Source organism: Pezoporus wallicus, unplaced genomic scaffold, assembly GCF_028554395.1.
Source record: "Pezoporus wallicus isolate ANWC-B61680 ecotype Strahan unplaced genomic scaffold, APGP_CSIRO_Pwel_v1 contig_7171, whole genome shotgun sequence".
NCBI classification, from domain to species: Eukaryota; Metazoa; Chordata; class Aves; order Psittaciformes; family Psittacidae; genus Pezoporus; species Pezoporus wallicus.
This window is the reverse complement of record NW_026636560.1, coordinates 169796-184751: the sequence shown is the minus strand read 5'-3', so window position 1 is coordinate 184751 and position 14956 is coordinate 169796. Positions and strand designations below refer to the sequence as shown.

Genomic DNA, 14956 nt, shown 5'->3' with positions numbered 1-14956 from the left:
AATCACTACTGCTACCACCAATAATAATAATGATAAAGGAAATAACAAAGGAAGAGAATACGATATCACCTGCCGAAAACGAGCCCGACTGAGCAGAGAGTGCCCTTCTGGGTAACTCCCATTTACGTCCTGGGCATGACGTGCTGGGGGATGGAATACCTCTTTGGCTAGTTTGGGTCAGGTGTCCTGTCTCTGCTTCCTCTTGGCTTCCCCTCCTCCCTGGCAGAGCATGAGACTCACCAAGTCCTTGGTCAGACTACACATCGATGTTATCAGCTCTGTTCCCAGGCCGAAAGTCAAAAACACAGCGCTGCACCAGCTACTAAGAAGGAGAAACAAATGACTGCTACTGCTAAACCCAGGACAGTATCCACTTATATGGTTATTCCATACCATTCATGTCATGCTCAGATCCCACATTTTCAATATACCATTGCTCTTACATATATATGCATCCACATACGCAGGCAGAGCGAAAGAGATCCTTTCTTAGTGCATGGACCAATCCCTATAATGCGGAAGAGTCCATTTGGTCCATGATGTCAGGTTCCATCTCTTGTAACAGTCTTTCAGGGCAGGCGAGGCTGTGTGCAGTGTTGGATCGTTGCCTGCTGATGCTGATCGTTCCTTTACCGCAGAACTCGTCTGGTTCTATCAAAGTTCATTCTCTGTTGGGATGATGGTCGGAGGGAAGTCGGGGCCAGTCGCTGGTGACCTGAAGACATCTAGTCGATGGGCTATAAAAGCATTACACAGCAGGCAACAGCATACAATTGAGTTCACTGGCTGTTTTCCCCTAAAATCAAATCCCCTTGAGGTCTACATCGGACTTCCCCATCTTCCCGCATTACCCACCAAGTATATCCAGGTCCCTGAGCAAAAGCAATCCCACGAGTGGGTTTGCCTTTACCTGAAGCAGGAATAACCCAGACTGTCTTCCCCAGCAAATTCTTCATATGCACCACGGGAACTTTGTCCCCCTCTACAATATGTAAAAGTTCTGACTGGGCTGGGCCAGCCCTGTTGGCAGATCCTCTGGTGTTGACCAACCAGGTGGCCTTTGGTAAGTGTGTATCCCAATGCTTGAAAGTTCCCCCACCCATTGTTAGTTTTTAATAGCCCCTTGTACCGTTCGATTTTCCCAGAGGCTGGTGCATGGTAGGGTATGTGATATACCCACTCAATGATGTGCTCTTTGGCCCAAGTGTCTCTAAGGTTATTCCGGAAATAAGTCCCACTGTCTGACTCGGTTCTCTCTGGGGTGCTGTGTTGCCACAAGATTTGTTTCTCAAGGCCCAGGGTAGTGCTTCGGGCAGTGGCGTGGGGCACAGTGTATGTTTCCAGCCATCTGGTGGTTGCTTCCCCCATGCTAAGCACATGGCGCTCGCCTTGGCAGGTTGCTGGCAGTGTGATATATTCAATCTGCCAGGCCTCCCCATATTTATACTTCAGCCATTGTCCTCCATACCAAAGAGGCTTTAACCGCTTGGCTTGCCTAATTGCAGCACATGTTTCACAGTCGTGAATAACCTGGCCAGTAGTGTCCATTGTTAAGTCCACCCCTCGAACGTGGGCCCATCTGTATGTTGCATCTCTGTCCTGTTGGCCTGAAGTGTCATGGGCCCATGGGGCCAAAAATAATTCACCCTTATGTTGCCAGTCTAAGTCCATCTGAGCCGCTTCAATCTTAGGCACTTTGTCCACTTGTTGTTTGTTATAGTGTTCCTAAGTGGCCTGACTCTTGGGTACATGAGCATCTACATGGCGTACCTTCACCACCACGTTCTGCACCCGGGCAGCAATATCTTTCCACAGTGCAGCAGCCCTGATGGGCTTACCTCTGTGTTGCCAGTTGCTCTGCTTCCATTGCTGCAACCACCCCCACAGGGCATTTGGCACCATCCATGAGTCAGTAGAGAGATAAAGTACTTTTCTCGTTCAGCAATGTCCAAGGCCAGCTGGATGGCTTTCACCTTGGCAAATTGACTCGATTCACCCTCTCCTTCAGCAGTTTCTGCAACTTGTCATCAGGGACTCCATACAGCTGCCTTCCATCTCCAATGCTTTCCCACAATACGGCAAGGCCCATCAGTAAACAAGGCATACTGCTTTTCACTTTCTGACAGTTTATTATATGGTGGGGCCTCTTCAGCGCGCACCACCTCCTCCTTTGGTGACATTCCAAAATCTTTGCCCTCTGGCCAGTCCATGATGACTTCTAGAATGCCTGGACGACTGGGATTTCCTATTCAAGCTCGTTGTGTAATTAGTGCAGCCCATTTACTCCATGTAGCATCAGTTGTGTCATGTGTAGAGGAGACCCTGCCTTTGAACACCCAGCCCAGCACGGGCACCAGGGTTGCCAGGAGGAGCTGTGCTTCAGTGCCAAACGCTTCTGAAGCAGCTCGAACCCCTTCATAGGCTGCCAGTATCTCTTTCTCAGTTGGGGTATAGCTGGCCTCAGATCCTTTGTATCCCTGACTTCAGAAGCCGAGGGGTCGACCTCGAGTCTCCCCTGGAGCTTTCTGCCAGAGGCTCCAGGTAGGACCATTCTCCCTGGCTGCGGTGTACAGTCCATTTTTTACATCTGGCCCGGTCCAGACAGGTCCAAGGGCTACTGCATGAACTATCTCGCGTTTAATTTGCTCAAAGGCTTGTTGTTGCTCAGGGCCCCATTTAAAATCATTCCTTTTCTGGGTGACATGATAGAGAGGGCTTACAATCAAACTGTAATTTGGGATGTGGATTCTTCAGAACCCCACAGCACCCAAGAAAGCTTGCGTTTCTTTCTTATTTGTTGGTGGAGACATTGCTGCTATCTCAACCCTTCGCACCCAACATTGGGCGCCAAAAAGAACTGTCGTGGTTTAAACCCAGCCACACAGCTCGTTCACTCGCTCCCCCCCTTCCTCCCTTCCCCTCCTCCTGGAGGGATGGAGAGGAGAATCGAAAAGAATGCAACTCCCGTGGGTTGATATAAGAACAGTCTAGTAACTAAGGTATAACACAAATCACTTCTGCTACCACCAATAATAATAATGATAAAGGAAATAACAAGGGAAGAGAATACAATATCACCCGCCGAGAACAAGCCCGACCGAGCAGAGAGTGCCCTTCTGGGTAACTCCCAGTTACATCCCGGGCATGACGTGTGTCGTGGTTTAAACCCAGTCAGGTAACTCGTTCACTCACTCCCCCCCTTCTTGCCCTCCCCCTACTCCCGGAGGGACGGAGAGGAGAATCGAAAAGAATGCAACTCCTACAGGTTGAGATAAGAACAGTTTAGTAACTAAGGTATAACACAAATCACTACTGCTACCACCAATAATAATAATGATAAAGGAAATAACAAGGGAAGAGAATACAACACCTCACCACCAGCTGACTGATAACTCACCCCCCCCCCCCAGCCCGACCAAGCTCTGACCGATACCTCCTCCAACCCTGCAGTCTCCCAGCCCTTCTGGCTAACTCCCAGTTACCTCCTGGGCATGATGTGCTGTGGTATGGTATACCTCTTTGGTCAGTTTGGGTCAGGTGTCCTGTCTCTGCTTCCTCCCAGCTTCCCCTCCTCCCTGGCAGAGCATGAGGCTCACAAAGTCCTTGGCCAAACCAAAGCATCGCTATCAGTTCTGTTCCCAGGCCGAAAGTCAAAACACTGCAATGCACCAGTTACCAAGAAGGAGAAACATGACTGCTACTGCTGAACCCAGGACAACGTGCTGGGGGATGGAATACCTCTTTGGCTAGTTTGGGTCAGGTGTCCTGTCTCTGCTTCCTCCCGTTTTCCCCTCCTCCCTGGCAGAGCATGAGACTCACCAAGTCCTTGGTCAGACTACACATCAATGCTATCAGCTCTGTTCCCAGGCCGAAAATCAAAAACACAGCGCTGCACCAGCTACTAAGAAGGAGAAAAAAAATGACTGCTACTGCTAAACCCAGGACAGAAGGTTTGTGAAGCTACGAAGCTGAGAAGGGCTATTAGCTGTTATTAGAAGGGCGGAGTGCTAGTAGTGGCAATGCCTGGGCTATGGAAGGGTTTCACGAGGAAAACTAAAATGTGTGTGATGGAAGAGGGTCCTGATGAAATCCATCCGCGGGTCCTGAAGGAGCTGGCAAAGGAAGTTGCTAAGCCCCTGTCCATCATATTTGAAAAATCGTGGCAGTCGGGTGAAGTTCCCAACGACTGGAAAAAGGGAAATGTGACCCCCATTTTCAAGAAGGTGGAAAATGGATGATCCAGGGAACTACAGACCCGTCAGTCTCATCTCTGTGCCTGCCAAAATCTTGGAGCACATTCTCCTGGAAGGCATGCTAAGGCACATGAAAGACAACGAGGTGGTTGGTGACAGCCAGCATGGCTTCAGTAAGGGGACATCCTGCCTGACCAATTTGGTGGCCTTCTATGATGAGGCTACGGAACTGATGGACAGGGGTAGAGTGGTTGACGTCATCTACCTGGATTTGTGCAAAGTGTTCGACACTGTTCCGCATGACATCCTTGTCTCTAAATTGGAGAGACATCAATTTGATAGGTGGACCACTCGGTGGCTAAAGAACTGTCTGGATGGCCGCACGCAAAGAGTTGTGGTCAATGGCTCAATGTCCCGCTGGAGGCCAGTAACGAGTAGTGTCCCTTCAGGGATCGGTGTTGGGACCAGTCTTTTTCAACATCTTTGTCGGTGACATGGACAGTGGGATTGAGTATGCCCTCAGCGAGTTTGCCGATGACACCAAGCTCTGTGGTTCAGTTGATAGGCTGGAGGGAAGGGATGCTATCCAGAGGGACCTTGATATGCTTGTGAGGTGGGCAGATGCCAACCTTATGAAATTTAACCATGCCAAGTGCAAGGTCCTACACCTGGGTCAGAGCAATCCCTGGCACAGCTACAGGTTGGGCAGAGAACTGATTCAGAGTAGCCCTGCGGAGAAGGGCTTGGAGGTGTTGGTCGATGAGAAAATGAACATGAGCCGGCTTCAGTTTGCGCTTGCAGCCCAGAAAGCCAACCGTATCCTGGGCTGCATCAAAAGGAGCGTGACCAGCAGGTTGAAGGAGGTGATCCTGCCCCTCTACTTTGCTCTCGTGAGACCTCGCTTGGAGCATTGTGAATGGTTCTGTTGTCCTCAACATAAAATGGACATGGAACTGTTGAAACAAGTCCAGAGGAGGGCCACGTGGATGATCAGGGGACTGGAGCACCTCCTGTATGAAGATAGACCGAGAAAATTGGGGCTGTTCAGCCTGGAGAAGAGGAGGCTGTGTGGAGACCTCATAGCAGCCTTCCAGTATCTGAAGGGGGGCTATAGGGATGCTGGGGAGGGACTCATCATTAGGGACTTGTAGTGATAGGACAAGGGGTAACTGATGAAAACTTAAACAGGGGAAGTTTAGATTGGATGTAAAGAAGAAGTTCTTTCCTGTGAGGGTGGTGAGGCACTGGAATGGGTTGCCCAAGGAAGTTGTGAATGCTCCGTTCCTGGCGGTGTTCAAGGCGAGGTTGGACAGAGCCTTGGGTGGTATGGTCTAGTGTGAGGTGTCCCTGCCCATGGCAGAGGGATTAGAACTAGATGATCTTAAGGTCCTTTCCAACCCTAACTTTTCTGTGATTTTATTTTGGGTAATTTCTGGGCCAAATGCCTTCTAGCTGTGTCTGGTTTCTTGCTGGTGCCTGGCAGTGTTCAAGAACAGGTTGGACTAGGCCTTGGGTGATATGATTTAGCATAAGGTGTCCCTGCCCATGGCAGGGGGGTTGGAACTAGATGGTCTTAAGGTCCTTTCCAACCCTAACTATTCTATGTTTCTATGATTAAAGAGGCTGTGATGTGCAATGCCGCAGTTATTAATGCTGTAGATTGCGATGGAGTGAGAGCATCTACAGGAGTTGTCTTGGTGGTAGTGGAAGTAATCATCGAATCACGGAATCCCTGGTTGGAAGGGGCCTCAAACTTCATCTGATCCAGCATTTCTAGGCAAAGCATGACCTAATGTAGATGTCCCAGCACCCTGTTCAGCTGAATCTTAACAGTGTCCAGTGCTGGGGAGTCACGGAGCAGTGGGACAAGGACATCTTTATCTCTGCTGGTGGTGTCCTTGTTTGGTTTTCCCCAGCACCCTGTTGCCTTTCTCTGCCGCACCCACTCCCTGGTCACTCCTATGGATCTTGTGTCCTTCAGGACCCCCAGGTCCTGTTCCCCAGCGCTGTTCCTAGCCGGGCAGATCCTAGCCTGGGCTGCACTCTGGGATTTTGTGACTTCTTGCAAAGAAAACAACTTTTACTATGAACATGCTGTGCAGGAATTGCAAGAAATGCACAAGCTTATGTACCATTCCCTCTTTCTTCCCAGTAGGTCTTCGGTTTTGGAGTCGTGATGCTGAAGTGTGCTGTGTAGGAGCTGTGGCTTATCATTGGTAGACTCACACAGTTTTTATAAGCAGTCGAGAATATCAAAACAAGAACTGCTGAACTGGAAGTTGGTTTTGTGCCTGGAAGCATGAACAGTTTCCTTCTTGATCCTCGTGGGGCTGCCACAGCCCCCGGCACTCCTGTGCTCTGCTCATTAGGTGTGCCTCCTCATCAGGTTATCTTGCGCTAGCTGGATGCAAGTTGTTTAGGTGGGACATGTTTTAAAACATGAGCCTTCTGCTGAGAGCTGATACTGGGTGAGTTGGCATGGCAAGAGGAGTTTGACATATGCCTTAGTTCACTGCTTGATACTTGCTGAAGAGTGACCCCAGAGCGGTGATAATAAAGTCCTCAAATGACAGTCTGACACTTTCTCAAATGTGTTCAGAGGTGGAGAGTATCAAAAACAGCTCCTGAAGCACAGAATGGGGATAAGTAACCTTCTGAGTTAAGTGTTTTATTTATGGATATTTATGTGAAAATTAGGAATGTATAAAGTAAAAGTGACTGCCTTGTTACCCTTCTGACCCACTTCAGTTCATGTGTTTGCTTGTATTGCTCCTACTGACTACCCTGTCTGCAGCCAGCAAAACTGCTGCCAGCCATTTGGGCAGGGTTTTTAGGGAGGTGTTGTTTTTTCCTCCTCTCTGTCTGTTGGTCTTTTTAGTTAGACCTGCCTTTGGGCATGCAGACTGCAGTGTTGAATGGAGAAGGCGGACCAAACGCTGAACTTTCAGTAGCTATGCTTCACCCTGGAATATTTGGGAAGGTGCTTAGTCACATCATTCAAGCTGAACAAAACCATCAGTCAGTATTTCAAGACAGAAACCCTGGCATTGGAAGGTTAATCAAAGAAATTGTTTCCACTATTAAGTGCTCAGGCATCAGTGATTCTTACTTAGGGAGTAAGGATGTCCCACACTTTTTGATGCCCTGATTTCTGTGCCATAACTCGTTTGGAGATGGGCTGGCTCGTTGTAGAGGTTCTGCGCTCTTATGCAGCATGTTCCCACAGATGCATGATACTGGCATGCTGGAGCCTGTCTTCACCTGGAGCTTTCTGCCATCCCACAGGTTGTGTTAGTTCTGTGCCATGTGCAAAAAGAGTTTCTAAAGTGGAGTGGGGACAGCATTGCATAGCGGGTTTTGTGCTTTGGCCTTCACCAATACCACAGGCTGCATCTCCAACTGTAGCTCAGGTTATGGACAATCCATGTGATCTTAGTGACAGTTAAGAGTTGACTGGTGATTTAGAGACAGGAATTTAGCTGTCAACAAGAGTTGTAATCGGCACTGTTTGGTTTTCAGAATAGAAAAAATAATTTTATAGTGGCTGTACCTATTACTTGAGCCTTTCAGATAAAAGGTAACATCAACACAAAGCTAAATCTCACTGCGACTCAAACTGATGAAGAACAGATGTTTCTACTGATGGATAAATATGATCCTCTTCAGAAAACCCTGTTGCTTTACCTTAATTGATGTGGAAAGTAGTTAAGGAACCTCAGTTTTGCATCTAGAAGGCCTTGTTGCAAGCACTTAACATCATGAGATGTGCTGCTTCTGGAAGACTTCTCCATAAGGTCTTGTGTTTATGTAAAAATTTCTATAGTTCATAATTTGCTTACCTCATTAAATACCGTTTCAGGGATTGTTTTTAACAGGAGCTGGGTGCTAGTCCCCTGCATTCCACAGGGAACCCTGACATCTCTTCTGTCTGAGCCACTTCACTGCTCTGCCTCAGTGTCTCTGTACAATGACTCTTACCCATTACCTTGCGAGATTTTTTGGAAGGTGTCTTAATATTTTATAAAAGTGTTCTGGCCCATCAGCTAAGAGTTGAAATGTTGGCCTATAAAATGAGCTTGTGAATTATTTAGTGCAATGAGATTTGAAGCCTGTGTACGTGATAAGCTTTTGTATCCAACTTGTTCTTTGCCTCTGTCACTTAATAGATCATAGAATCCCAGCCTGGTTTGTGTTGGAAGGGGCCTTAAAGCTCATCCAGATCCAGCCCCCTGCCATGGGCAGGGGCACCTTCCACGAGAGCAGGTTGCTCCAAGCCCTGTCCAACCTGGCCTTGAACACTGCCAGGGATGGGGCAGCCACAGCTTCTCTGGGCACCCTGTGCCAGTGCCTCAGCACCCTCACAGGGAAGGACTTCTGCCTAAGATTTCATCTCAATCTCCCCTTTGGCAGGTTAAAGCCATTCCCTCTTGTCCTGTCCCTACAGGCCCTTGTCTGAAGCCCCTCTCCAGGTTTCTTGTAGGCCCTTCAGATACTGGAAGCTCTGAATCACTCTGTGGCCACAGCTGTGGGAACACTGTCCTCTCCTCTTCAAGAGGGAGAGTCCTGAAGAGGCCAGTGTGTTGCCTGAAGAACACTTCCGCTTTTAAAAGCTGGATTAATCTCTCTTCTTTGCAGTAGTTACCAGTTATATTTGGCCTTTCTATATGTAGGAAATTCACAAAAGAATCTACAACAGAATTGGGGTAGAACAGAGCAAAATCAGGAGCTCTGAATAGTGGAATTACTGTGAGGTGTGGAAAAGGGCAAGCGGGCAGGACGCAGTCCCTGAGCCCAGCGGTAACTCTGGCACAGTGTTACTAGCAGAAGAAATAAAATATATTAATGTTAGAATTGGACACTTTTAAAATCACCAGCTGAGAGTTGTGCTGTACGATGCCCACAGAATGGGAAATGTCACCACCCAAGGGGAACACAGAAATCCTTATCAGCTGTTGGAAGGGAAATGTAAATGTGAGAATGCAAAAGGTGCCTCTGGCCATTGGGTTACATCTGTGAGCAGACAATGCTGCACTTGGCTGAGAATTATTTCATTAAATGCTTCTGCTGGAAGATGGTGTTAGTGGGAAATACAACTGCAGGCAAGATAAAGCAGAAATAGGTTTTTAATGGCTTTTGAAACAAAATCTCTCAATGACTTTTGGCAATTTGTTCCTTTAATTATTTCTCATAAGGGACAAACGAGGTTGAAATCTAATTGATGTATCATGATTGATGACTTTTCAGTTACTGGTATGTGAAAATTAATATTGGGATGTATCAGGAGTAGGATTAAAAATTTTGAATTTCCTCCCCGAAAATTGTGTCCTCAGCTGAAGTGGCCTCACTGCTGACTTGCTCTTTTGTCTTGTCTTGTGCAGGATGGGATAAACATTCCTATGGGTACCATGGGGATGATGGGCACTCCTTCTGCTCTTCGGGGACAGGACAGCCCTATGGCCCTACGTTCACCACTGGAGATGTGATTGGCTGCTGCGTCAACCTCATCAACAGTACCTGCTTCTACACGAAAAATGGCCACAGCTTAGGTAAGTAAAGAAAGGTGTTCTCAGGAGAGGGTTGCTCCTCCCCTGCTCTTGCTGCTGGTTACTCTAATACTTGGCATGTGTCGTAACACTTGTCCCACATTTGTGGAATGGGAGAGAAAAACAGTGCTGGGCAGCAGTCAGGAGTTGGAAATGGGCTGCAAGACAGAAATGCTTCCAGCATGTGAAAGGGTTTCCATGCTGCTTTATCTGTTGAGGTAGGTTAGGATTGCATCCCTAGCTTCTGCTCTTTTCTTCTGCTACTGCACAACCAGTGGGAGGTAGGATGAGATGGCAAATGTTTGGTCAACAGGGAAATAAAGAAGTGGTACGTTTAGTTAGTGTGTTATTCAACTACCTGCAAAGCAACTGTACCAGCATCTTTTCATTTTTTAAAGGGACTTGTCCGTCTGTGAGCCTTAACACGTCAGTCCAAGCATTCCCAAACTTGGACATTAATTCAGCTTAAGAAGTCTTACTTAAGCACTTACCTACGATTAGGTTCATTCCACAGTTGTTTATTTCCCCTAAAGTTATGGACTTAAAAATTTTGCCCAAAGGTGTCTCTCACAGATAGAATGATAGAATCATTGAATAGATAGGGTTGGAAAGGACCTTAAGATTATCTAGCTCCAACCCCCCTGCCATGGGCAGGGATGCCTCACACTAGACCATGTCACCCAGGACTTCATCCAACCTGGCCTTGAACACTGCCAGGGATGGAGCATTCACAACTTCCTTGCGCAACCTATTCCAGTGCCTCACCACCCTCACAGTAAAGAACTTCTTCCTTATATCTAACCCAAACGTCCCCTGTTTACGTTTGAGCCCATTAACCCTTATTCTACCGCTGCAGTCCCTAATGAAGAGTCCCTCCCCATCATCCTTGTAGGCCCCCTTCAGACACTGGAAGGCTGCTATGAGGTCTTCTCGCAGCCTTCACTTCTCCAGGCTGAACAGCCCCAACTTTCTTTCTCATGGTTGGTTTCTGAGCTGCGAGCGCACAGTGAAGCCGACTCATATTCAGTTTCTCATCAACTAAAACCCCCAAGTCCTTCTCCAACAGGGCTGCTCAGAATCTCTTCTCTGCCCAACCTGTAGCTGTGTCAGGGATTGAGGGCGCACTCACTCCCAATGTCCATGTCGCCAACAATCCCACTTATGTCCATGTCGCCAATAAAGTTGTGGAACAAGATCAGTCCCAACACTGATGAACTTCACTCGTTACTAATCTCCAAATGCACATTGAGCCATTGACCACAACTCTTTGCGTGCGGCCATCCAGACAGTTCTTTAGCCACCCAGTGGTCCATCCATCAAATTGATGCCTCTCCAATTCAGAGACAAGGATGTTGTGCGGGACACTGTCGAATGCTTCTTTGCACAAGTCCAGGTAGATGACGTCAACTGCTTTGCCCCTGTCTTATCAGTTCCATAGCCCCATCATAGAAGTCCACCAAATTGGTCAGGCAGGATTTCCCCTTAGTGAAGCCATGTTGGCTGTCACCAACCACCTGGTTGCTTTTCATGTGCCTTAGCATGCTTTCCAGGAGAATCTGCTCCAAGATTTTGGCAGGCACAGAGGTGAGACTGACTGGTCTGTAATTCCCCATGTCTTCCGTTTCCCCCTTCTTGAAAATGGGGGTTATATTTCCCTTTTTCTACTCATCAGAAACTTCACCTGACTGCCACGGTTTTTCAAACGTAATCGACAGTGGCTTAGCAATATGATGGACAGGGGCTTAGCAACTTCCTTTGCCAGCTCCTTCAGGACCCGCGGATGGATTTCATCAGGTCCCATGGACTTGTGCGCATTCAGGTTCTTAAGATGGTCTCAAACCTGATCCTCTCCTACAGTGGGCCTAAGGTCTTCATTCTCAGGGTCCCTGCAACCGCCTTCCAAGACTTGGGTGGTGTGGTCAGAGCATTTGCCAGTGAAGACTGAGGCAAAGAAGTTGTTGAGAACCTCAGCCTTCTCCAAATCCAGGGTAGCCATTTCTCTTGATAGCTTCCGGAGAGGGCCCACGTAATCCCTCGTCTGTCTTTCATTTGCTACATACCTATAGAAGCCCTTTCTGTTATCCTTCACATCCCTTGCCAGATTTAATTCTAGCTGGGCCTTAGCTTCCTGGGCAATGTCCCTGTATTCTTCCCAGGCCACCTGTCCTTGCTTCCACCTTTTATAAGCCTCATTTTTCCCCTCTAAGCTTCCTCAGCAGCTCCTTATTCATCCATGGAGGTCTCCTGGCCTTCTTGCCCCATTTCCTTCTAGTTGGAACGCAGCACTACTGAGCTTGTAGCAGGTGATCTTTGAATATCAACCAGCAGTCTTGGGCCTCCCAGCCCTCTAGGGCTTTATCCCATGGAACCTTACTGAGCAGGTTCCTGAAGAGGCCAAAGTCTGCTCTCTTGAAGTCCAGGGCAGTGAGCTTGCTGTGTGCCTTTCTCACTGCCCTGTGGATCTCAAACTCTACCGTCACATGATTGCCGCAGCCAAGGCTGCCTTGGAGTCTTACATTCCCCACCAGCCCTTCCCTGTTGGTGAGCACGAGGTCAAGCATGGCACCTCTCCTTGTCAGCTCCTCTGTTACTTGCAGGAGGAAGTTGTCTTCCATACAGTCGAGGAATCTCCTGGATTGCTTGCGCCAGGCCGTACTGACCCTCCAACAGATGTCCGGGTGGTTGAAGTCGCCCATGAGGATAAGACCCTGTGAGTGTGAGTCTGCTCCTGTCTGTCTATAGATTGCTTCATCCATGGCATCTTCCTTATTGTGCGGCCTATAAGAAGATCCCCACAGTAATGTCCCCCATTGCTGTTCTCCCTTTCACCCTGACCCACAAGCTCTCAGTTGGCCCATCACCCGTCCCCAGGCAGAGTTTCATACTCTCCAGTCTATCACTGACATAAATAGCTACTCCACCTCCCCATCTGCCTGGTCTGTCTTTCCTGAAGAGCTTATAACCTTCCATTCCAACACTCCAGTCATCGGAGCCATCCCTTCCATCTCTTCTGTTTGGAACTGTAGCAGTGTAGTTGAGGATGGAGTTGTTCTCGGGTGCTCTTGAATCCTGTTGCAAGGCTTTTCCCCGGCAGTAATGCAAAGTGTTGAATGTTCATTCCTGTCTCTCTGGCTAGTGAGAACTATTTATAGCCTTAACCGGAGCAATGTTATGGTAAAACTCTGTTAAGCCCAAGTGAGTCTTGAAAACTGATTCCTTCATAATAACAGAGGGAGAAGCAAAGAAAAGAGGAGCTGCCTTTTAGAAAATCAAGTTTTGGGTCAGATGTTGGAAACATTTAGGCTCTTCCCTGAACCTTTTTCCAGATGCAAAACCTTCCAGAGGAGGGGGCTGGGGAAGGAAGTTACTTCTAGATACTACAGGTCGTGAAGAGCATTCTCAGAGCTGAGAGTTGCTACCTAATGTTGCTGTGTTTCGGTATGTGCCAAGTGCAAGGTCCTACACCTGGGCCGGGGCAATCCCAGGCACCGCTACAGTTTGGGCAGAGAGGAGATTCAGAGCAGCCTTGCAGAGAAGGTCTTAGGGGTGTTGCTTGATGAGAGACTGAACACGAGCCAGCTTCAGTGTGTGCTCGCAGCTCAGAAAGCCAACCGTATTCTGGGCTGCATCAAAAGGAGCGTGACCAGCAGGTTGAAGGAGGTGATCCTGCCCCTCTACTCTGCTCTTGTGAGACCTCGCTTGGCGTACTGTGTATGGTTCTGTTGTCCTCAACATAAAAAGGACATGGAACTGTTGGAACAAGCCTAGAGGAGGGCCACGAGGATGATCAGGGGACTGGAGCACCTCCTGTATGAAGACAGGCTGAGAAAGTTGGGGCTGTTCAGCCTGGAGAAGAGGAGGCTGTGTGGAGACCTCATAGCAGCCTTCCAGTATCTGAAGGGGGGCTATAGGGATGCTGGGGAAGGACTCTTCATTAGGGCCTGTAGTGGTAGGACAAGAGGTAATGGCTTCAAACTTAACGAGGGGAAGTTCAGGTTAGATATAAGGAGGAAGTTCTTTACTGTGAGGGTGGTGAGGCACTGGGACAGGTTACCCAAAGAAGTGGTAAATGCTCCATCCCTGGCAGTGTTCAGGGCCAGGTTGGACAGAGCCTTGGGTGACATGGTTTAGTGCGAGGTGTCCCTGCCCATGGCAGGGGGTTTGGAACTAGATGATCTTAAGTGCCTTTCCAACCCTAACTATTCTAGGATTCTATGTAGCCAAGCAGGGAGAAAATCTTGTGTCTTTTTAATTCTAGTATTTTTTCCCCCCACAGGTATAGCCTTTACAGACCTCCCTGTAAGTACACCTCTTTTCTTTTTTTTAACTAGGGATGCAAAGTGAAGGGAGAGGGAAGAGTGTTTGTGTGATTGTTTGATGCCCTGTTAAAGAAAGCAATGTTAAAGCGTTACTGAATGATGCGGATGCTCTTTTTTCTGTGACTTTGTAATCCTGTGCCTGGGTTTGTGGGCTAATCACATGCCTCCTGTCATCCCTCGCCACCTCTGGAGGGTGAGGCATCCTCTGGAGGTGGTGAGGGATCCTTTTCCTCTAATTAAAACAAGGATTCAAACTTCATTACGGGTCAGTGTCTTCCTAATGCAGCTTTGACTCTGGGGAGTCTGTGCAAAGCTATTGAGTAGCCTCTCATATGTCCCATCATCAATCTGGCTTTAGCATGCCTGCTCATCACACAAGTTTTTGACAAGCCTTCTACCACGATGAGTAACCAGCTCGTGGAATTGCCGGAGGAATGTATTTTGTATCCATGTGGGGCTGATAGTTACTCCTCTGATTCGCCAACTGAGTTACACCAGGCAATAGCATCTAGTCAGAACGTAGAAAAGCACGACTTTCACAGTGAGTCATGAGCAAAACCATGGTTGCTCTTTTTCAGACTCTCTTGGACAAGGAGCAGAATTTTAGAAAAAGAAGATAAAGACAGGTCAGGCATACACCAATACATCCACTGCACCCACTTCCCTCATACACAGAACTTCTTGTCCCTGAGATTGCACTCCTGTCTTTGTACTTAATAACCCCAAGTGAATTTCCTCTGAGGAATTCCTTGGTTTCCATAACTTGTTTAGGCCTTCAAAGTGCTGATTTTCTTGGTTGGCTAGAAGCACAGAAGCACTGTGTGGAAGAAAGCTTGCTCTGCCTGGCACCTCTTGCTGAAAAATATATTTTGTTCCTCTAATTTTTGTGTTGTGAGAAATA

The 14956-nt window shown here is 48.0% G+C and overlaps 1 protein-coding gene across 2 annotated transcripts in view; it reads left to right on the top strand.

Moving 5' to 3' along the window:
- LOC130594587 (ran-binding protein 10-like) overlaps positions 1-14956 on the top strand; it is an 84764-nt gene that overhangs the window by 39332 nt on the left and 30476 nt on the right. For both annotated transcript variants that reach the window (XM_057400573.1, XM_057400574.1), the window contains exons 3-4: positions 9572-9739; positions 14013-14035. In XM_057400573.1, the coding sequence (XP_057256556.1) occupies positions 9572-9739; positions 14013-14035 (191 nt within the window). The remainder of the gene's footprint in view (positions 1-9571; positions 9740-14012; positions 14036-14956) is intronic.